General features: G+C 33.8%; 1 protein-coding gene across 30 annotated transcripts in view; it reads left to right on the top strand.

Annotated features, from left to right (window-relative positions):
• Positions 1–24,431, top strand: part of EPHA3 (EPH receptor A3) — a 393,120-nt gene that overhangs the window by 349,861 nt on the left and 18,828 nt on the right. For 15 of the 30 annotated variants that reach the window (XM_081547714.1, XM_081547692.1, XM_081547776.1 and 12 more), the window contains 4 exons: positions 2,104–2,165; positions 3,778–3,987; positions 20,255–20,404; positions 21,941–22,134. In XM_081547714.1, the coding sequence (XP_081403840.1) occupies positions 2,104–2,165; positions 3,778–3,987; positions 20,255–20,404; positions 21,941–22,134 (616 nt within the window). Of the gene's footprint in view, positions 1–2,103; positions 2,166–3,777; positions 3,992–20,254; positions 20,405–21,940; positions 22,135–24,431 lie in introns of all 30 variants that reach the window. The other 15 variants (XM_081547725.1, XM_081547703.1, XM_081547792.1 and 12 more) reach the window with 1 other exon arrangement.

Below are 24,431 nucleotides of genomic sequence, written 5' to 3'. Positions count from 1 at the left end.
TTCATTTATTTCACTTCAGGTTAGTTCTCTGAAATCAGTCCTTAGATATTTGATTTACCAGTTAAGGAGAGAGAGAAGTTTCCAAGAAAATGTTGAATTTTCTCTTTCTTCCTGAATATTGTTAAGTCAAAGTTGAGTTAAAATTTTGAAAAAACAAGACTGGAGGCTCACTAAAATAACTTTTATGTTTTGACTAAAATAACTTTTCAGGCATTATCAAGTTGTTTCTTATTTTGAAAGTGTGGAAAATTTTATTAATAATTAGCTTAAAAATCTTTACATCAGTTGTACACCAAGAGATGTATAATGTGTTTGATATATGACTAAAATATATGACTAAATCCATCTTGATTGACAATAAATCACTGTGTCAGTTGATTTGTACATATATGAAAATCTAACAAATTTTACAGAATTTAAATAATTTCCTCACCTCTAAATAAATAAGACATACAGCTTGGGATATATTCACATACTAAATGTAGTAAGTATAATCTTTCTGGTACTATGCCATACTTCACAACCAGTATGAATTAAGAGTTTCACTAATGAAAGGAAAAACAAGGAAAGACACTTATTTTCTGGCATCAATATGGCAAACAAACCATGATGTAGAAGAACCACGTGAAAAAAATTATGCATGCTCTACAATTATGTGTACATGAATGTTTGTTAAAAAATCTATTATGTGCTCAAGGTCTCTCATGCTTAGTCAAAACTTAACTCAGGTCTTATAGACTTGGAAAATAAGTGAGTTTTTTTTTCTTTTTGTAACATGACAGATTTATATTTAAAGCAGTATATAAAGAAAGCAACAATAAAGGAAGTGAATTATGCTGTGGTCACATGGGTAGGCTTTGAAACTGGAGTTACATTTTACTGTAATAATTTTTTTAAAGTGCTGTTGCTGCTGCTGCTAAGTCGCTTCAGTCGTGTCCAACTCTGTGCGACCCCATAGACGGCAGCCCACCAGGCTCCCCCGTCCCTGGGATTCTCCAGGCAAGAATACTGGAGTGGGTTGCCGTTTCCTTCTCCAATTAAAGTGCTGTAGTCTTCAGTTATTCTTTCAATTCAGAATGATCCGTAGAACTGACACCCAACAATTGCCTCAATTGTTACCTATAGTTGAAGATTTATTCTATTTGTAGATCTAAGTATCAGCATACATAGCACTTCTGTGCTTTTTTCTAGTGCTTTTTCATATATTAAATGTTTCCCTCAGTGTACATTTCCAACAGTAAGAGCATAATATATTCAAGTTGCAACTTCTGGCTTTATAATTTATTAGCTATAAGATTAAATTAATTAACTTCCATATATTTCAGGTTTTTATCATGTAAAAAGTGAGAATTATGGTATTTAGTGTTAGTATATATAAAATAGTTAAGCTAGCACTTTATACAAATGAAGTAATTATAAAGATATTTAAATGCTTGTTAAAATGTTTAATGGTATTTAACACCCATATTTCTAAAATGATTATTATAAGTTACTACCAACAGCAATTTTAATTTTATTTTTCTTTTAAAGGTAGTGTGGATTTTATAACTTTTAATGTGTTAATTGAATATGGATTAAAATGGTTATAATTATTAGTCTTAATTGTTTTGCCAGTTTTCATGTAGAATCCATGAATGTAAGGACTTTGATTTACTTACTTCTGAATAACCAGCCCAAGAGAAAACACCTAGTATATAGATCTGTACATATCTGTGTAAAGTGTAAATGATTGTGGAATTTTTGGCTCTATTTGGACTTAAAGACAGAAATACTTGATTTTGTATATCAGCTAAAATAAAGTGCAATTAGAGTAAAGAAAGTGCATCATTTGATTTAAGGAAAACCATGTCAAATAAAATAATTTACATATCATATAGGTTATAGGCCCTTTTTCTGAAAACAAATCTTTCTCCATTTTTTTGTTTCATTATCTACTCAAAACTAGTTTTCTTCTTAATTGCAACTTTGCAAATTTTGGAAGTCAGAGAAAAAATGTATGTTTTTTAATTCATCAGGTATATCAAAATGTATTATGGGTGTTCATTGCATGATATTTGTTGGACTCTACTGATGATTATGCATTTATTACTTATCTAAACCTAGGTAAACCGGTTATGATTGTCACAGAATACATGGAGAATGGTTCCTTGGACAGTTTCTTGCGTGTAAGTAGATATTTTATGTATGTTTACATATCTCCACCTTATCTTTATCTATCTACAAACATGTATAAATATGGAATAAATTGCTGAAAATGATAGTGACAACCTCTATTATGATGCCTGTTAGATAATCAAAGTTTTAAGAAAACTGACTTTGTTGGGACTAAATAGTAAAAGGAAGATTGTAAAATTACATCTTTATCTTGTAGCATCCAAATGTTGATGGTTTATATTTTTAAAATAAATTTGTGTAATTTTCTTCAGTTTTTTTATTCAGACAAGATTCACATTAAAACAAAAATTTAAAGGTTCTAAAGTGAGACATAAATAAAATTGGTATAGACAGAAACCCTCGTTTCTTTATTTAAAGCAACCTCCATCTACTATAAGACAAAAGCGCTCTCTCTTACATAGTACTGTCCTCTCAGAACCTAAGCATGTGATATAATGCCTAAGTATTCTCAATCCAGAGATATCATTACTTATCATAACTTATTCACATACATATATACATGTATAAGATATATTTACATATAAATTTCAGCTGTTTATATTTATAAAAATTGTTTTAATAATTTCAACACATATTCTATTCAAAGAAATTTGGAAGTTATATGGAATACAAGACACTGTCAATCATCAGTCACTACAAGGATGAAAAAAAATAATAAATCAAGACATAGACCCTATTCTCAGGGTGCTTGCAGCACTATGTAGATAAGGATAGATAGATAGGTAGGTAGATAAAACATATATTATAATTTATAGTCATGGAGAAAATTCTAATTTTTGTATGAATGAGAAATTATATTCTTTATTTTAATATTTGTAAGGCAAATAAAGATTTTAGTAGCAATTATTTTCACAGACATATTTCAAAAACAAACATTTTACAACTCAGGTAATTAAAATATTTAATAAGTATTCTTTTAAAGTTTAATAAATATTCCTTTTAAATTATAATTTGTTTAAATATTACTAGACATTAAATTTTTATATATCTATGTATATATGCATACATCTATCTAGCTATCATCTATCTATTGTATAAACTGTATATTTCTATTTTAATCCAGACATATTGGAAACTTTTCTAAATCTAGTACTCTGAATTTATGTCCTATTGCTTCCTATTTTATGACATAAAACTGGAGGTTGGGTAGAAAAACATATACTCAGTAAATATTTTTGACTAATTTTGAACTATTTTTTATAATGAAAGATTTAAAGTTACCTTATTTGAAGAAATTAATAAAACACATGAAAACAAAAAGGAAGAATAAACATTCAATCAAGCCAATAAACATGAGAAACAGCCAGAGGATCCTTTTTATTCTGTTATTCTTGACCTTAAAGTTTCTGAGAAGGAGTTTGTCTCCTCAAAAGACCAGCAAAGTTCTGGTTTTGAACCTGAAGTTAAAGAATATTAGGTAACTTCTTGCTACAAAGTATTGTAGCTACTATCCTATTTTGCTTTACTCTTGTATATCTTGTTAGGCTTATGTACTTAAAACCAGGATGTATAGACTCTATAATTCAGTATATGAAAATGTAATCAAGATATATCTTAGGAAACAGCAACACATCTTAACTGTACATTTGAACTATTTCTCAGAAACATGATGCCCAGTTTACAGTTATCCAGCTGGTAGGGATGCTTCGAGGCATAGCATCTGGCATGAAGTATCTCTCAGACATGGGCTATGTCCACCGAGACCTTGCTGCTCGCAACATCTTGATCAACAGTAATTTGGTGTGTAAGGTTTCTGATTTTGGACTTTCACGGGTTCTAGAAGATGACCCAGAAGCTGCTTACACAACAAGAGTGAGTACCTTGTTTCTTTTTTTATTCTTTTATATTTAACAAGTTGCATTATGTTGACTAACAAACAAATAGAAGTCACATCCCAAAATGCTTTGTCAACTCTGTGTGCATGCATGCGTGCTCAGTCATTTCAGCAGCGTTAGACACTTTGCAACCCCATGGACTGTAGCCAGCCAGGCTCCCCTCTCCCTGGGATCCTCAGGGAAGAATAGTGAAGTGGGTTGCCACGCCCTGCCCCAGGGATCTTCCTGACCCAGGGATGGAACCCACATCTGCTGCATCTCCTGCATTGTAGGCAAATTCTTTACCACTGAGCCACAGGGAAATCCCTTTGTCAACTGTATCTTCCCCCAAATGAGATTTATCCTTTAAAAATAAAATATTGTTAGTTATTCTGGGAAAATAGATGGTCACTGTCCATTAAGTGAGTAATGATATTAATTCTGAAATTTCATATGTTGGTTTAATGATTTTCCCCAAAATAGGCAGCAAGATTCTCATGTATCTAAATCTTATTTACTCGTATTTTCATCATGGTTGCCTTTATATATGAAAATAAAAAGTGATAACAAACTACATGGAAAGCACTTAGGCAATTAACGTACCAAAATCTTCATTAGCCACGAGAATGAGAGGTTTTTTTTAAAAAGACAGTGAACTTCTGCTGTTTTCTTCTTAACTCCAGAAGTTTACCCTGATTAAACAAACAAACAAAAAATTCTCATTCTTTTCAGGCGTCATGAATCTCAATAGCTATTAACCTCTAATGTTGTCATATGGCAACTACATGTCACTCTAAGAAAGAGTTCAATATGCAAGATTGAATTTCATCTACAAGTAAAACTACAGTGATAGAACCACAGAAAGAAGCTGAGTGCCCCAGATATGTCCCTAGGTGTGTTGATTTAGAAGTTAGATCTCTCCTAATAGCTTTCACTCTTGTTTGTATTTCCCGTGTTCAGTTATGCTCTGCAGTAGATTACCTTTGTTCATGAATCTGTGTTTTTAGAAACTGTGTTCTGCATAAAAATGTTGCTGTTCTTACTTCATTAGATTAAGAGCAAGAGGATGTAAGAAAATTTTATATCTTGCAGCTAGTTGATTAAGTTTGTGACTTCTCCTACACAGCTATGAAAATGTGAAAAAACTACACAGTTTAGGGGTGTATCTTGATAGTGTCTTTTAGTACTCCTTCTTTGACCAGAAAAATTAATTAGCCAACATGCTGCAGCAAAGCATTTTTGTGACTAAATTATTATTACAGGGGACAACATATGCAGCAGACGATAATATATTTGCTATCCAGAGGAAAATGGTTTTTATTTTACTCACTGCTACTCTGCATTCTGGGCTTCCCTGATAGCTTAGTGGGAAAGAATCCACCTGCCAATGCAAGAGATTTGGGTTTGATCCCTGGGCCAGGAAGTTGCCCCTAGAGAAGGAAATGGCAACCCACTCCAGTGTTCTTGCCTGGAGAATCCCAGAGACGAAGGAGCCTGGTGGGCTGCCGTCTGTGGGGTCACACAGAGTCGGACACGACTGAAGCAACTTAGCAGCAGCAGCAGCAGCAGGGTTAAAGACTATGGTGTGGCAAAAAAGTCAAATATGACTTAGCGACTAAACAATAAAACTGTGCCTTCTACAAATACCTCTCATAATCTTCTAATACTATATGAGCTTTTAACATACTCCATGAAAAGTATCATTCTTGCTGACATTATCCCTGTTACAAAAATCACCTTATCCAAAACATTTTGCCAGTTCTAATAAAATCTATTTGTGAATAAAAGCTTTTATATAAGATGTTGTATTTTCTGGTAATTCATTTAGGTTCTAAACTGTATTCCATATCCCATTTTTAAATGAGAGCACTCTTATTCTCAATACTAGTCTTGATTTCCAGTTTAGGGAGAGAGAATTTTTCTCTACCCTTCAAAGCTTCTTTTAGCTGGTCTACTAATCAAATCAACATGAGACAGATTAACAGGAGAATAACAAATTTAATTTCATATGCATGGGAATCCCACATATATGAGAGGGTCAAAGACAGAAAGGTAAAATTAGGTATATATGCCTCCTTGAGCCAAGGAGAGCCTGGGACTTCAAAGGGAATTACAGTAATTCACAAGGTTAAGAAGAGTAGATGCTGGGCAACTAGATGTTTGCTCTACCATACATATGGGCCATGCAGATAAAATTTATCTCTGCTAACAAATCTCATTCAAAGAAAGGACTCTCCCCCTGATATAAATTATTTAGGGTAGCTGAAGGGCTTCCCTGGTGGCTCAACTGATAAAGAATCCACCTGCAATGTGGGAGACCTGGGTTCGATCCCTGGGTTGGGAAGATCCACTGGAGAAGGGAAGGGTTACCCACTCCAGTATTCAGGCCTGGAGAATTCCATGGACTGTATAGTCCATGGGGTCGCAGAGTTGGACACAGCTGAGTGACTTTCACTCACTCACTCAGGTGAGAGGCAGAAGGTTCTCTTGAACTGGGATGGTCTTGATTGCCTTTGGCTCAAAAAAATTCACATCCCAAAGCGACATATTTTGGGGTGGTTGGTTCTGAACTCTTGCACCAGGATACTCCAGGAAACAATTTCTATTGTAGAAACCTGAAAGATTCTACATCAAAATCATCTGCTCTCTGCAGACTATGTGTTGTCAACTTTCAGAGCTTTATTTCTACTGATTGGTTACTTTTTCAGAACCAAGGGGTCCTCCGGATCACTTCTTCAATCTTAGTAAAAGGACAGTGTTGCTGTGTCAGGTTCCTCCCTAGTATTTGTGAAATAAAAGTGCAGCAGGATCTTTCCATTGATGCTTCATGCCCAGAAGATTCTTCAAAATCACAGCATCCAAATGGGCTCATTCACTACCAATAAATAGTTACTTAGAGCTCTTCAGTGTTCATCCTTGTATTTTCTAGGAACTCCTCAAAATTTCTGTGGTGGTCCTGACTTCCCTCTGAGAAGCTGTAATTTGCATCTGCATTTCTGGAATAATTTGACATCTTTGATTTAATTTCCCATAATAAGCCTTGTTCAATAAAATAATTTTATAATTTATGTAAAATATGCAGCATGATTATAAAGTAATAGGACTGCTATTTTGTTTTTTAAACAAATACAATGAAGCAAGTAAATGAGTGTTGTCATACTAAGCTGTCTTTTTAGGGGTGTGTACTTACTGCAGGAACACTGCTATTGCCCAAAATGTTTGAGGATTTTTCTCTCTTGAAATTATCTTTATAACTAGATTATAAATTGTACTGTCACTCAAAATTCTTTAAGCATATAGTATTTTGGGAAGCAGACTTGACTAAGATAAAATCTGTGGTCTCAGTAAGCTAATAGTTAATAAATAAGGAAAATAGTACTTTGTTGTAAAGTCTATTTTTTTCCTAACCAAAAACAGTATTGTTCAGCTTAGACATCTACCGTATTTATTAGATTTAGTATGCTATGATTATGGTTATTTCAGAAAAACAAGTTCACCATTTAAAATAGTGTGTCAAGGCATTCTTTTTGGAGAAACACATTCTTGCTAATCTTTTTTTACCAGTCACGTTACTTTAGTCACACTTAACACATTTCAGGAATTAGCATTCAGTGTCTCAGTGCAGTAAACCTTTTGACTGCTTCTCTGAAAACTATTACCTTTAGGTAAAGATTGTAATTGCACCAAGAAATCTTGGGAGACATTAGATTCAATGACACTGAATGGATGTAGGGTGTCTGCTGTTCTCATTTTTAAAACATTTTCTGGTTGACAGTCAGAGCAGAAGAGAAATAGAAATTATATCTACTAATTCTGTATTTAAAGATTCTTAAACTGAGGCTTCCCCAGTGGCTCAGTGGTAAAGAATATGCCTGCCAATGCAGGAGATGCAAGTTCGATCCCTGGGTCAGGAAGAACCCCTAGAGAAGGAAATGGCAACCCACTCCAGTATTCTTGCCTGGAGAATTCCATGGACAGAAGAGCCTGGTGAGCTACAGTCCATGGGGTTGCAAAGGGTCGGACACAACTGAGCACACACACATACACACACAAACTGGAGGGAATATCTGAGAAGTTGAGAAAACCCTTAGTTTTACCACTTAGAAAAATGTGTCAGAGATTTGATCTTGCTGCTTTTGATACTGCCTTAAGTATATCCTGAGTTTTCCTTCCTTGTATCCTCAATAGTATGCCTAAAGGAAAGGGTCAGCTGAGATAATAATATACACTTTTATGTGTGTTTTATCTTTGTGTGATAAAAAAGATAATTATATCTTTTAAGTGTGTGTTTTATGTGTGTTTTAAGAATATTGGGTAGGAAATTGGACATTTTTTTAAATACACACTTCTAGTTATTTCTCTTGACTTCTCATTACTGACTTACGCAGAAATTCCAAACACTGACACTTTTTATTTTACAATATTATTGTGCATCCTGTAACCTTTAAAAAATTTGACTTTACATTCATGAGATATGAGAATGAGAAAGATATATAGTTTTAATATTACAATGAAAATACTTCAGTCTTGCAGACCCCCTGAAATGCTCTTGAGAACACCCAGAAATACTTGGATAACACTTTGGGAACCACTGTTATAGATATTTTATGAGGAAAATAGCACCTTAAAAACTAAGTAAATATTTGAGTGGTTATTAAATGATGTAAAATATGACTTATGATAGAGTATTATATGTTTTGAAGAAAGGTCTTGAAGCTTACCTGTGGTTGCATACCTAAGGTCACTAACTATCTTAAAAGACCCTGGATTTTACTTGGAATGAATATGACTAGAGTATTTAGCTCCACAAATTTAAAACATCAAAGTTTTTATTATTGAGAAAAACAAAGGAAAAAGTGAATTGCCTGTCTTTAGTTACAGATCATGTAACTTTCAGAGTATAATTATGCATTTTCCTATTTTTTGCACTGAACTAATAATTGCTCTATTTTATAATATCAGAAGTGTGGTGCTATTGGTGAGACAGTTTTCAAATGAATTTTTAATCTTTTTCATATGAAATTTCACTTTAAATATTACACATATATTATATATGTGTGTACCTTAAATGCACACATATATTATATTTGTATGTTGAATTGATGGGGTCCAAAATTCCAAGATAATAGTGTTCAATTTGCTGTTTTAAACAGGATTAAGTTAGGGAAAATATAGACTTTTATCTAATTTATTTACTGTGATACGTAAAGTCAATCCAGTTCTAAAGTCCCCAAATTCATTTTAGTGGTATAATTACCACATAAACTGAGTTGGGAAATGTAAGAAAACCAAATAATGTGCTCTTGGTTATATCCTTCATTAATTAGTTTTTTTCTTTTTATTTATGCAATAGGCATGGATACTGAGTAATTACCAAGTGGATTATTATATTGAATGAAAAGTTTTGTCTTGTGTCACATTGCCCATGGCAAATTAACACCTATTTAATTTTTAGAAGATAAAACCAAATGAAAACTTATCTCAGGCATTACCTGTTAAGACATCTTATTTTACATAATAGTTTATTCTATATTTTTTCTCTGTGACTCTGCCAAGTTAATGCCAGAAATATTCTACTACCACTTTGTCTTATGTAATTTCATTTGCAAGGCAAGAAAGAAAAAGTGGCTAAAATGAATGATTAAAACTAAGTGGTTGAATACTCTGGTTCAGGATAATCCCATTTGAAGAATATAAATGGTAGAAAACATGAGCTTTAGTTCCGTAGAATTCTCAAGGACTAAAAACTTTTGTGTGATAAAAAAGATAATTATATTATATTGATAAGTAATATAAGTCATGTGTAATTTATATATGAATGAAAAAATAAGTAAATATCTAATGAGTGTCCTTCATATAGTAATATAATTTAAGCATTGGGCTCAAAATAAATAAGGTAGATATTTTTTACTCTCTTAGGATCAGTACATAGCTTATATTTTATGTAGCTTCACAAAGTAAAAGCTATGTACTCAAAAATCAGAAAACTCTGGAAGATTTTATAACCTCAGTTAATGTTACATCAAAGTTTAATGAAAGAACTGACACTTTCTAGCCACCCGTTTCAGACATATGAGTAGCACAACCATTTCCACATGTGAAAATAATCCATCCAGATTTATGTGAAGAAAAATCACAACTATGATTTTGGAGTGGCACACAGGAGTGAGGAGGTTCTATGTGAATACATTACACATAGTCTCTAGCAGGAACTGTTCTCTCTATAATGCATCATTCATTCATTCAACAATTATTTGAGTGCCTGTATAACTTACTAGGCACTGTTCTAATACCTGAGGATCCAAAGTTGAAAGCAAAGCCCTGACTTCATGAGCTTACATTCTAGTGTGAAATTTCACTTAATAAACAAACAGGTAAAGATTTAGCAAGACATCTTGCTTGAGGAATGTGGACAGTGTGAGGGAGCTGCTGCTTTAGACAGGATGATCAGAGAGAGTTTCTCTGCTAAAATGACATTAGGACAGAAAATTGATGAGAGTAAAGGAGAAAATGATGTAAATATTGAGGTAACTAGGCCAGATTCATTTTGCCTTAACTACTTTTCAGTTTAATGAAATAACATTAATAATTTCTCTGATTCCAACAGGCTCACTTTGCAAGACAATTAAGTAATCAGGTTAATGATATAACTCAGACTAAAAAACAAGTGAATAATGACTGAGCCAGTCTGTAGCATCGGTGAGACCTGGAAGCTTAGTCAGTGTCTAAACTTTTCCAGTTGATTTGTGAATATCCCCTATTTTCAGATTTGTGATGGCACATTGCCTGAAGCTTTTCCCATAGGTGCTAAAGCCAGTGACCAGTCCCAACTACTTTGGCATAGGGAGGAATGGCGGTCATGATTGTCCCAAGCCAGGCTTATCACCTGATGCGTGGAATGGCTAACAATTAGACTCATTCCTGTCCTATGACTCTTTTCAATCAAAGTTGTATATACCATGGTTCAAGTCCACTCCCATTATTTTTTCCCTTTCATTTGCTAGCCATTGCTCTGGAACTGCCCACATATTTCAAGCAATCTTTACCAAACATAGATGTACAAGGGAACCATTGTCTTGATGTCTAGTCAGAATTGTCTCAGCAGATAGTGAGATTCTCAAACTATCTTTAATTTTTTAGTTATCAGTATTAATAAAACCAAGAAACCAAGCTTACTAAAGTTATGTACTTTTTTGGTTGATTTCTAATAGAATGAATTTAATACTTCTGTTTCATTATTTTTATTGTAAATATACAGTATCCCTAGTATATTAAAAAAGTCTTTCTGACTTGTTTACCTATTAATATGCCTTTTTTGGAAAACTGTGTTCCAAGTGCTAAAAATTCACTTTCAAATGAATTTCTATAACCTTTAATAAATAAAGTAGGAATTCAGTATATATAAAACACAGAGTTTAACGTTTAAAATCTCTTTGAATATTGAAAAGACCTGTATCCATATTAGTATTTATATTTAATCTTATCCCCCAATTTTTTATTGCTTTGTTGAACATATACATCAGATAACCTAATTTTATATTGTATTATGTGAGTCTGAAAGTAACAGAAAAGTTATTTGTTTGTACTCTATTTCCTGGATAGTCTATTGTTAATAGAATACAAGGTGAATGCTTTTAGGAAATTCTTAAGCATCTCATATAATATTGAAAAATTTCAAAAGTTCAAAGTATTGACTTTTGCTACCTGAGAGATCATCTGTCTCTGATCTCTGGTGCAATCAACATCTGCTGGAACAATTCTCTCAATGGCTTTTAGATTTGAACTACTGGGAATTCAAACAGATGCTTCCCCTGAGAGTCTTCTTGCATTGCCCTTCACCTTGTTGTCTCCTGTTGTCTGCAGTGAACGAAGTTTACTTCCTGACAATAAATAGATCCTAAATTCTTAAGTCAAATAATTTATCTCTGTAGTTCCAATTCTAACCTGAGAAGCCAATATTTGCCTCCAGGTTAAACACTCAATTACTCTGGGTTTACTAAGATAAACTCTCCAAAGTCCTTTGTCACTCTAGGTATGACCTGATAGAGCTCATAGGCAGGCATATGAAATATGGATCAGCCAAGCATTTCCTAAACCAGTAAGGAGAAATTTGTGTGTGTAATTAGAGAAAAATTGGGGTTGACATAAGATTCTAGGCTTCAATGTCCAAAGATTTCAGCAATTATATTCCTTTTCTTTAGAAATCAAGACTTGAAGCCCCCTAGCCCACAGTGAATGAACTGACTTCAGTTAAGCATCTGAAAAATTCAGGGCCTTTAGCCAAATGTCTCATTTAAACTGTCTAAATTCATTAAACTTAGAGAACCAAATTGCAGATCTTCAAAGAACAGGTTTACTATGCAAATTCTACTCTAACTGCTATTTCTGGACAAAATGAACAAGGCTTTGGACTACTTTAATCCTATATTCAAGTTCAGCAATTATATAATGCCTCTGCCCAGAACATCCTTGGTATCTTTACCTGTATCATTTTATTCTTCTTTTACTTTCCTGTAAACATTCAATGAAAGCAAATCCAGATATTACAGCCAATAGGTATGCAGTTTAGTCCAAAATTAGGATCATCTTTATGAGTTCAAATTAATTAATTTTAAAAGTGTCACCATTCTTAGATGGAAATTTGAAAGTTGAAGAGCAAAAGTCTATAAGTTAGCATAGCTCCTAGAGATAGAACTTTAAACATAGAGTCAAGCTTTATGTTTTCCATGAACCTTGGTTTAGGAATGATAAGATATAGGCAAAGAGAAGCTAAAACACTTTGCAAAAATTAGATAATATGGTCAAAGCTAAGCCTAGAAACAAAAACTCCTAATTCCTACTAAACTTAAGAATCCAAATGGAACAAGAGACCATAAGTCCCCCTGCAGGGCCAGTTACTGTCACAGAAGAGACACCAGCACTGGGAGGAACTGGCTCTGGGTTCGGTATTGTAAATATGCGGAACAACCATTAACTTCTAATTCTGTTGAATTTGGACTGGAGGTTCCTCTGCAATTGAGGTTTTATACACAGTCCATATGCTATGAATCTGGGCTTGCTCCAGGCAATTGGATGCTTTTCTCAAATACAGAAATATCTGGGGAGCTTACATGTGGGTAGAAAGACCACCTTAAGTAAATGTTTCATTTTATGATCTGTTAAAATATTGTGAAAAAGTACATCCTCATAAGTTACTTTTATAGAAACTATCTGGCACTTTACTTTTTTGAATGCCTAGTAGCATTTTACCAACCAAAACCTAAATTGCCAACTGATTTCAAAGTTTTAGCTCATTAATAACAATTGCATTAGAAAGTTTTACTGTGTCAGGAAGACAGTATGCCAAATGATGACATCATTTGTCTCATCAAATCCAAATTTGGGGATAGCTCATTGAAGGATGTGTTTGGTAAGCATCTAAAAATATAAAATATCCCCTTCATGTATAAACTGAAAAGGCAATTTCTTAATGTGAAATAGAAGAAAAAAATATAAGTCAAACAATGTGAGCTTAAATTTGTTGGAGTGGGAGGGGTTAAGGAAGAGGAATTGTGGTCCAATCAGAAGCAGAAATATAAATAAATTCTGCAATGCATTACTTACAGGAAATTTTGTGAGTCAGACTCTTGTATGTTAAACTGATTTTATTTTGATAGTCTCAGATCTACAGATGCTCAGCTTGAAGGCAGAGAGAGTTATCATGAAGTGTGACTAAATTAAATTTATGGGCCTCAGCTTCTTCTTTCACCCTTATTTCAGAACCAAATTGAGCCCTCCAGGACTTTTATCCAATGTCTTACTATGCCAATGGCATCTATGTTTTGTAGCCACAGATAGTGTTTGCTTTTGTAAGAAAAACTTATTTCTTACCAAAATTTTTCATTATTGAGTCCTCCATCTAACAAGAAATTGATGCTTAATATAAGTTTTCCTAGCAATAAGTAGTTAGCTTCTTTTCAAAAAAATTAAAGGATGAAAACAAGAAAGAAGAAAATAGAAAAATCTCAAGGGGATGCTATTATATTTACCAAGATCCACATATCAGAAAATTAACTTTGATGAACTTGGCCCTTTTCTGGACTAGAACAGGAGTAAAAATATCTGTGAAAAGTGTGCTAATGGTTAGAAAAAAGAAAAAAAAGAAAGGATTTCACTTAGTCTACATAAAATCCAGTTAAATCCTGGATCTCATTTCAATCATTTTCCCTTGTTGATCAGATTTGTCACAAATAATCTAAAATAATAGTATTCAAATAAGGATGATTTTGCTCCCCAGGGGATATTTGATATTTCTAGAGACATTGTAGTTGTCACAGTTGGAAGGATACTGATGTAATCTAGCGAGTGGAGGTCAAGGATGCTAATAAACATACTACAATACACAGGACAGTCCCTACAGCAAAGAATTTATCTGGTCTAGAATGTCAAAATTGCTACTATATATAGACTTTTATCTAAAGTTACCCAACATGTGTAAAGAATGTGTAAAGAATGAGAGTTGGGATCAAATATCTCTCTCAGATACTTTATAACTTCTCCTGTCCACACTGGACTACAAGTTACAGGGGATAACTGTGGAATACACTGCCATTTGTGAAAAACTATGCAACAGACTATCCATCTGCCATCAGATCTCTTACAATGTTGAACTTTGGTATATCACACATAACTTAACAAATAGTACATCTTTTTATTCTTGTTAAATTTTATTCTCTTTTGCTTTTGATCTAACTGTTGAAAGTTTAATTTTTTTCCCCACTCAAAGCTTTAAATCTTAAACATGACCATTTTACTTTTGATGTTTTGATTTCAATTTTAAAATGTCATGGGTGTAAACTCGTAAATAATCATTCACCTACAGGTAAATAAGTTGCATATTTTTAGTCAGCATTTGAATCTATCTTTTGCATAATTATATTCATGTTTTAAGATTTTGCTTAGCCTCATCCACAAAGGAATGGAGTAATAATCATGTGCATAGATTAAACATGCTTACTAAATTATTGGCGATATTTTTAGGATGGAAAAGTTCCTACAACATCAATATCAAGACAGTTGATCTAGGATGTATAGTTTATAGAGTCAAATGAAAATCTTTATAACATTCTGAAAACTCTAAAATACTTAGTCCATACAACATCCTGTGACCCAATATTTCAGGAAGGGCAGCCCCTTCCAGAACTGGAGAGTAGGCTCTTGTCTAACACTCAGAAATGAATTGGCCAAGGAGACATACATGTTGACAAAGCAAGAGACTTTATTGGGAAGGGACACCCAGCTGGGGAGCAGGCAGGTGAGGGAAACCGTGAGGACTGCTCTGCCATGTGGCTTGCAGACTCAGGTTTTATGGTGACGGGATTAGCTTCTGGGTTGTGTCTGGCCAATTATTCTGCCTCAGGATCCTTCCTGGTGGCACACTCAACCAAGATGGATTAGAGTGAGAAAGATTCTTCGAAGTTGATAAGGCACATGAAACTTTTGACCTTTCCCAAATTCTTTTAGTTGGTGGTTGCTTGTTAGTTCTATGTTCCTTACCAGGACCTTCTGTCATAAAATAACTCTGGCAAATGGTTACTGTGGTGCCTGGCCAGGGTGAGCAATTTCAGTCTGTGTGTCCCCTAACAATAGTTTAATAATTTTATAGATACTGTGAAAAATTGATGCTCAGCAGTTCTTATATTTACTATCATCATGAGACTAACAGCATTATTAAACTGTAGATGAGGGAAAGAAGAATATGTACAAAAATTGTATGATTTTTTTTAAACTATTATTATGTTATATATTTTCTCACTCTTAATATTTACATATGTTCTGAAAAAATTGAATTTAGTGTATTATTTTCTTAAAATGAACTGCTTATTTTTTTAATTCTTATAATTATCATAGACCTCCAGTAAAATCTGCTACTGTAAATTCATAAAACAATCCTAGTCTGAGAGCTAAAAAGTCAGACTCTTCTTTTAAGCTGTGAGGATACAGAGAGGAAGAAGGAAAGGCAGCGACTCCTCTGGACATCCTGGTCTAGTCAGGGTAACTAAGTAGTAGAAGAATCACAGAAAATGGAGTCACCATCTTAGCCTAGAAGATTCTAAAATGTTCCACCAATAAGTTCACATTTGAATAGAATGTTCAAACAAGAAGTCTTTGAGTTCTAAAAAAACAGGCAGAGCAAATAATTCCCAAGAAAAAAACAATAGCATGTATTTAAGAAGAAGGGAATTCGGTGCAAGTCAATGAGCATTTATTGAGTGCCTGTTTTGCACATTTGCAAGATAATATCTAAAATAGTTGCTCTCAGCAGTTAGCAGAGGCTCATGTGCCTTATGCTTATTATCTTTAGCTTTATAACCTGTTCAACTTTTCATAGGCTTATGATTTCAAATGATAGTTTGGTCACAATTTATTTATGGTAATATATGGGACAAGAGGGCTTACCTGGTGCCTCAGACAGTAAAGAATCTGCCTGCAATGAGGGAGACCTGGGTTCTATCCCTGGATCAGAAAGATTCCCTGGAGAAGGGAATGGCTACCCACTCTAGGATTCTTGCCTAGAGAATCCACGGACAGAGGAGCCTGGCAGGCTGTTGTACATGGGGTCGCAAAGAATTAGACATGACTGAGCGACAAACACACTTTCATAGTATAAAAGCTACTATTCAAATTTATTTTACTAATCTTGAATATAAAGTATTTGAAACTACAATGTTCAATTTAAAGAGTTTGTAATAACAGGACACTCATCCTTCCTCAAACTCTACAATATTATGAGCTCAGAATTGCTCCTGTAGTTTGATTTCTAATTAAGTGTATACTATGAATATGTTGGCTTAGTTTTCTCTCATTTGAAGCCAGACTGCCAAGTTGTTTACTGATCACGGAAAAAGTAAAAAATTTATAAAACTCTTCTTACTCTGTTGTATTTTTAGCAACAATAAAAACAAATGATAAATTTGAATACTTTGTATTGATAGTTGGCAATAAGCTTTCCTTTATATATTCATTTATCAAATTCTTTACACAAATAGTAAAAGTGTGCTATTTGAAGGGAATTGGAATGGAAGAAAGGGCAAAACACTTGTTGAGTATTCTATTAAAGCTTAGACACTTTATTTGTTGCTTTATGTATACTATAAATCTATTGCCAATGACAAAAAATCCCTGAGTGCTAATCAATAATCCTTAATCATCTTCATTCTCTTCTTCATCCAGTGATGGCTGCCTAGGAACAGGATGAGAATTTTGAATGTATGATTATCACTTCATTTTCAGGGCAAAATCAACCAGTCTAAAACACCTTGCTTATGGTTGTCATCAATCTATTGGTTTGGATTTTTTTTTCTTTATGTCTGTATTTTTACTTCCAGAGAGCTCGATAAGGTGATACGTGTCTGTGCCTTATATTTTCTTAATGATACAAAGTTTTCCACATGGAAAGCTTCTTTCTTTAGTGCAATTTTTGTGCTACTAGTAAATTGTTTTGGGCAAAAGAAAGGAAATCGCAAAGTGTCTGTAGCAAAGATGTCGAAGACATTCAGCTGAGATTTTTAAATATTATCTTTTCTTTGCCCCATGAATACAATTTGTTTGACTTCTGTTAATTCTCAGAGTTCTTTAAAAGAGAAAGAATGTATGCCGTTTAATTCCATTTGGCATCCTGAATAGATTCAGTTAAATGTCACATGTGTAGTTCTGTTTTTATCAAAATGATGGGATAGTATTTGAAATCTTGAATCCTTAAAAACCAAACTTGGTCTCAGCAGGTGCAAGTAAGTTAATTTCTTTTTTTAAATGTTATTATTATTATTATTATTATTATTAACATTGAATGTATTGGCAGAGAAAGGGCAATATTAGACCGGGGGAAAAACCCTCCAAAAATAAGTATAAAAAAGAATCTTTTACATTTTTGTTGAAAAGAATACAAACAATAAAAATGAGAATGAATAAGTGAATATAAGTGAGAAGGAAAATAAAGGGGCAACTTCTAAGATAATAAGCCCTCTTTTTTAAAACTTTTTATTTTGTATTGGAGTGCAGCCAATTAGCAAACAATTTTGTGATAGTTTCAGGTGAACAGTGGAGGGACTTCTCCATAGTGCTTTCTACTTTGCTTTCTGGTTCTGGATCATCTTTACTCCAATGCACGCTGAGCTCTATAGTGTTTCTCAATAACTCCCAAAGATCTCATAGTCCAGCCCCCATCTCTCCAACTTGATTTTACTGCACTGGTATAAATCATGGACAACCTTAGGCTGGAATCATCTCAAGAAGGCTGTGCTCAGTCCTCCTTTTTGTGCTCACTTCTCTACAGTTGCATGTATCCTTCAAAACCCCATGTAAGCCTGATCTCCTTCAAAGACCTCCTGACAGTACTCTTTCTGAACAACTCTCTTGTGTGAAAATATCAAAGAAAAGTGTCAAGCAGTTTACTGAGATAGTTCCAATCACACATGCCACTCTCCTATCAAGGATAACACTTGCTTGATGTTGCTGTGATTAAAGCCATTTCGATCTTTTGCCAACCTCTCCTATTGCATGTCTCCACATTTTCTGTAGTATTACCACACTGGAAACTGTTTTTCCAGAACATATATTTTCCTCCTCTGTGCTTTGATTTATGCCATTTCTCTAAAAGTATGGTAGTATTAAGCTAATGTTTCTTGAGGCTTTACTGTATGCCAGGAACTATGCTAGAGATTTTACTGAAATTTGTCATTTAGCCTCACAATGATGCTATGAACTGTTAGTTTCCAAAATAACAGATGGGGAAATTCAAGCCTAATGAAATTTAATAACTTACCTCCCAAGTCACCAATTCATTTCTCTAAAGCAATATATTGTCACTCTCAAGCATTACTTAAGAACCAGTGAAGTCCTGTGAGGTAAACGTCAATAGAACACACTTTGATGAATATAGTATAAGATTTTGATGATATGAATCCTTTGGAAAATCTATCCCTTTTTCCTGGTTATATAAAATTTGGTACAATTTACAAGGCTCAAATCATATGTGACCTCCTCAGTTTCTCTAGTGAGAAACTTGGCTCCATGTTCTGCATCACAGCAATTCAACTACTGCCTTCTTTCTCAAGGCAGGCAGGATCTGATTTCTAAAAAGCTCCTGAATCACCTGCAGATAGATCCTGCCTACACTCTGGAACTACTGAATCAGAATTTCCATTTTAATCAGCATGAGCCCAAGATGATTCTATTGTAAAGTTTCAGATGTGACGCACTAGATACTTATTTCTCCCTGCATTTAGTTATTCACAACTAATTATCGTTACTATTTGCTTGATATTTCCCAAACAGAAGGGCCAGTGTGTTATTTATGCTCGTCTCACCCAGAGTGACTACCATAATACTTCCCATATGGTTACTACTCAGCACGTCTTTATTAAATGTATTTATTAAACTGAGAGCAAGTTCCATGGGAGTTATACATTTATATCTCCCATAACTCATAGAAGCAATATCTGCTTAGACTGTAAATTCTCAGATTGTAATCATTATATCTTTTGAGCTCATATGGTGCCTACCTTGTACATGGAGGGTACTTCAGTGGCTAATGATATTGAGGCACTGAGTAAATTAATTAAGATGATTGATGAATATATTTAAGTGTTTTTAGATGTATAATTTCATTTGCAATGTATTTAATTAACAAATACCTACAAGAAATTGTGTGTCAAGAAGTGGTATAAATTCTTTACAAATCAACATTAGCACTGAGTTTGTTTGTTCATGCATAAACCTATTAAATCAATAAAAGTTGATTTGAGATGCTTCAATTAATAGACCTGGATTCGATCCCTGGGTTGGGAAGAGCCTCTGGAGGAGGGCATGGCAACTCACTCCAATATTCTTGCCTAGAGAACCCCCATGGACAGAGGAACCAGACGGGCTACAGTCCGTGGGGTTGCAAAGAGTCAGACATGACTGAGCAACTAAGCACACACATCCACCTCAATTAATTCTAACATATGATATAGCCTATCCACTTTAAGTTGTTGTTGCAGATGACTGATAAATGTGCCATAACTGATATAAAATGTCAGCATTTTAGCAATTTTCAAATGTTTTTCCCTTTGCCACTCACTCAGTGGTATTAGAATAGATGAACATCGACATATACCAGAAGAAACCCACAGTCCATTTCATAAAAGAAATACCCCAACAAATTCTGTCAGATTTCAGATGAAAATGTATATGGTCTGTTACAGTCATTGATCGTGTATGTATATACGATTTTACATTCCAAGGGAGGGAAGATCCCAATCCGGTGGACATCACCAGAAGCCATAGCCTACCGCAAATTCACATCAGCCAGCGACGTATGGAGTTACGGGATTGTTCTCTGGGAGGTGATGTCCTATGGAGAGAGACCATACTGGGAGATGTCCAATCAGGATGTAAGTATTTGTAGTCTATGAGTTATGGGTTCAGATTAAGAGATCAAGCTGTGCAAGGAAGTGGAGCATAATGAAACCAGGTGGCTCCCAGTTTGTGACACTGAAACAGAATACTTAGAAGAAACGAAATTGTTTCCAAATCTTATAAAGATATTAATTGTGTTGCTCTGACAGCTTCACATTTTTCCCTAAAGCAGGGGTTTAGAAGTGGGACAAAAGGAAAACGTTTGTAATAAATGTAATGAAATAAGTGGCCAATAGATATCAAAATGGCCAATAGATATCAAGAAATGTTTGAATTATTTTTGCTACAAAATTGTTTCAGTGTAACATCAGTAAGATACACTCTGCCATCCTTTGTAGATTCAATTAATGCATCTGTGCCAACATTTTGTTTGCTTAAATATAGTATTTCCCAAAGTCAGACAAAACAACCAATCTCTAACATGTTGTTTCTTATAATGTATTACACTTGCACATGAAGTTAATTATACAAATTGAAGTCTCGATATAGAGAAAATAATCGTTAACTTTCTATTACAACTGTGATATGATTTTTCAAAAGGATTTTTGTTTTTATAAGTCGTGCTTTGCTAATGCTTAGTGCAGGGATGCTATTGGCATATGGATTCAGCACACAATTTTCTTTATGCTTAGCCAGAAACTGTGAGTATGATCTCAAAGACACATAAGAAGGAAAGCTGAGACGCTTTTAGTCATTTCCTACTCACCACATATAAAATTGCTTTTAATGTATTTGGATATAAAAACCTTTCTGAATTTCTTCAAACAAGCCACGTTTTATAATGACACTGGGAAAATCAGACACACTTTTCCACATCTCTATTTTCCAAATTCTTTCTGTATCAGAGGATCTCAAAATGTGCTCTCTGGACCAGCAGCCTTAGCAAGATCTGGGAATTAGTAGGAATGCAAATTCTCAGGACTTTCCCCAGAGTTATTGAATCAGAGATTAGCTATTTGTGTATTAATAAGTTCTCCAGATGATTCTGATACAGAGTAATGTTTGAAAATCATGACTTTACATGATTTAAAGATGCTGATTAACTAAGAGCCACTTAATTGTTCAACCCATGGGCTTTTAATAAAGGAACTGACTACGATTTGAGAGTTACCATTTGAACTGTGATACAACTAAAAATCTGTGGTATTTTTTCTGCATTCATCCATTTATATATAGTTTTCACAGAAATATGTATTACCACATAAGAGTTTCTTTATAGTTTACTAAATTTCTGTTATCATTTAACATTTCTTTTGATTTTACTCCAGAAAGTTACTGTACAAACTTTTCTTTCCTAAATCCACTTTCTCTGTCTCTATCTTATTTATGTAACATTTTCAGACATGAATAATATTTATTTAATAAGCTGTTATCCTTTTAAGAAATTTAAAATGAAAACCTTTTTACTTGACTTTGAAATATATGTATAAGTGTGACCTGCCCAAAAAGAAGTATTATAATAAAAGAAATTCCACCTCTTTAAGTCCCCGGAAACTTTGCTTCTCACACAGGTAATTAAAGCTGTGGATGAAGGCTATCGGCTGCCACCCCCCATGGACTGCCCAGCTGCGTTGTATCAGCTGATGCTAGACTGCTGGCAGAAAGACAGAAACAACAGACCCAAGTTTGAGCAGATTGTCAGCATTCTGGACAAGCTTATCCGGAACCCAGGCAGTCTGAAGATCATCACCAGTGCGGCAGCAAGGTGACACATTTGATTTTACATCCTGCACTCTCTCTGAGATGAATGTATTTTTATCTCCAAGGTGTTAATTTTTTTCTTCCACTCCCCCAACTGCGTACTTTGACACTTATATTCCTCAAGATTAGAAAGATGTTGTTTTTTTTTAGTTTTTAAACTTTCAGGAGGAAATCTCATTCTTTTTAATGACACTGATAAAGTTTTGATATTTTTTAACTTGCATCTTACCTAGAAGCACATATACATTCAGGCTTCAGTATTTGGACAATAGAAACCCTGAACACATAGATTCTTTCCACTCTCTGTTACTTAAACAAACAAACAAAAAAGGAAATCTAGAGTGTTGGGGAATTCTAGTGAAGTCTTGATTTAATCCTCATTTAAAATAAAATTACAAAAATAATAATAGTGTCACCAAGCCATTGCACTGGCTAGCAGAATGCAATTTTCCCTTGATTAAACAAATCTTTGTTCTATCCATATTATGTGCCAATTACTTTGTTAGACACTGTGAAGGATAAAACTAAGAGTATAACAATGTCAATGTTCCTGGACAGCAACACAGATGTCAACACATTGTAGCCATGAGGCAACCCTGAGGGCACAGTGTCCACTAGACTTGACGCATAATCCTCCCAGCTGAAGATCACTGAGTTGTCCTAATGGTTTTGAGAAATGTCAATTATATGCTTATTGTACACATAAGTGAAAAACAGTTCTACATTTTGATAATGTGTTCTTAAATTACAGAGTTTTAGCAAAAGAACTATACCTACTGTGCACAAAAATCCACAATATTAATTAACATGTATACATACTGCATAATGATGATTTACTTTGACTCATGTATAAAAGGTTTAATATAATACCTTATAGGAAAGAACTTTCTTATTTTTGTGTACATCTGTTGTTTTTACTGACAGGTATTAAGAGTTGTGATTTTCAACTTGATAGAGTACTTGCTAATGCACTTAAGAGTATGTAATTTTTTACCTTAATGGAAACAATTACACTGAGCATATATGATCCAGCTTTTACATTACATTTGAATAAAATGAATAAAGAGAATTTGCATCAAAATCTTAATGTAAGTATATAAGAGTCATAGATTATTTGTTAGAAATAACTTTCAGGAGGTCAATAATATTGAATTTATTAATATATATCCAGTAGGTAAAACTACTGATAACTTATCCTGCAAGGATGAATCTCTGTCCTAAATTTCAGAATGAGACTGTGCAGATTCATTTGGAAATCCACCTGACAGTTTAACAATCAACAGAGTAACAAACCTGCCTTTCCCTGAGCCATACGCTCCTCATTTTATACCCTGAAGCCATTTCTTTTAATCTTTATTCAATAGCAAAAAAGAATATCTTTTCAACTATTTCCATATCATAAAAGAGCATTCAAGCCATTTTCATAGGGTCACTACCAATATAAAAACTAGCTCATGTAATATTATCTAGATATTTAAACCCAATTCTATATGGGAAATTAATCTTAATATCAGGTCATATTATGTCATTATATATTATATTCAAATTATGTTAAATTCACTATTCCATTCTTATTAAAGTAACAACATTTTTTATCCTAATATATATTGTGTAATCCTTTAATATATTCCATTTATTTTGTTACAAAATATGCAATTTTAGGGAACATATTTTTCTTAATTCACTATAAAAATTTTAGAAATTGTGCTTATGTTTTCTTATTGACATTAAAATGCACAGCTGAGCAGATTATGCCATTATAAATTTATTAATGACAACCTTATGTTGCCAGGCAACAATGTCAAGAGATCTTATTTTTCTTTAAAAAATTTTCTTTCCCACTTTTGACAATGATTATTTTATTCTTTTTCATAGCTGATTACACATATTCCTCTTCCCCTTTAATTTTCCAGTAATGCCCTTGCCACATGCTTTATTGAGAAAATACAAGCCATCAGATGGAAAATTCCAGCAGCAAAACAAAAACATACTGATGTTCTTTCCTCTAATTACAAGAGAGGAGAGGCCTTCTTTCCTGTAATTAGAAGAGAGAGAGGAAGTATGCTTCCAATGTCAGAGGCAAATGCCTTTCTCTCTCTCCTCTCCATCCCCTGTGTATCCAACCTCTTTCCCTCTCTCCTGCATAAGCAGGCTCTTTATTTCTGCAAGATTATTGCCATAAAAATATGTTCTATTACATTGTTTCTCAAATTACCATAGTAAAAGAATCACCAGAGGGAACTTATTAAATGTTCAAATATCCAGGTCTAACCCAAGCTACTAATTCAGAATCTGCAGGAA

The sequence above is a fragment of the Giraffa tippelskirchi genome, chromosome 2 (assembly GCF_054371585.1).
Source record: "Giraffa tippelskirchi isolate mGirTip1 chromosome 2, T2T-mGirTip1v1.2.pri, whole genome shotgun sequence".
NCBI lineage: Eukaryota > Metazoa > Chordata > Mammalia > Artiodactyla > Giraffidae > Giraffa > Giraffa tippelskirchi.
Note: the sequence above shows the minus strand (reverse complement) of the source record. Positions and strands in the feature narration are given on the sequence as shown.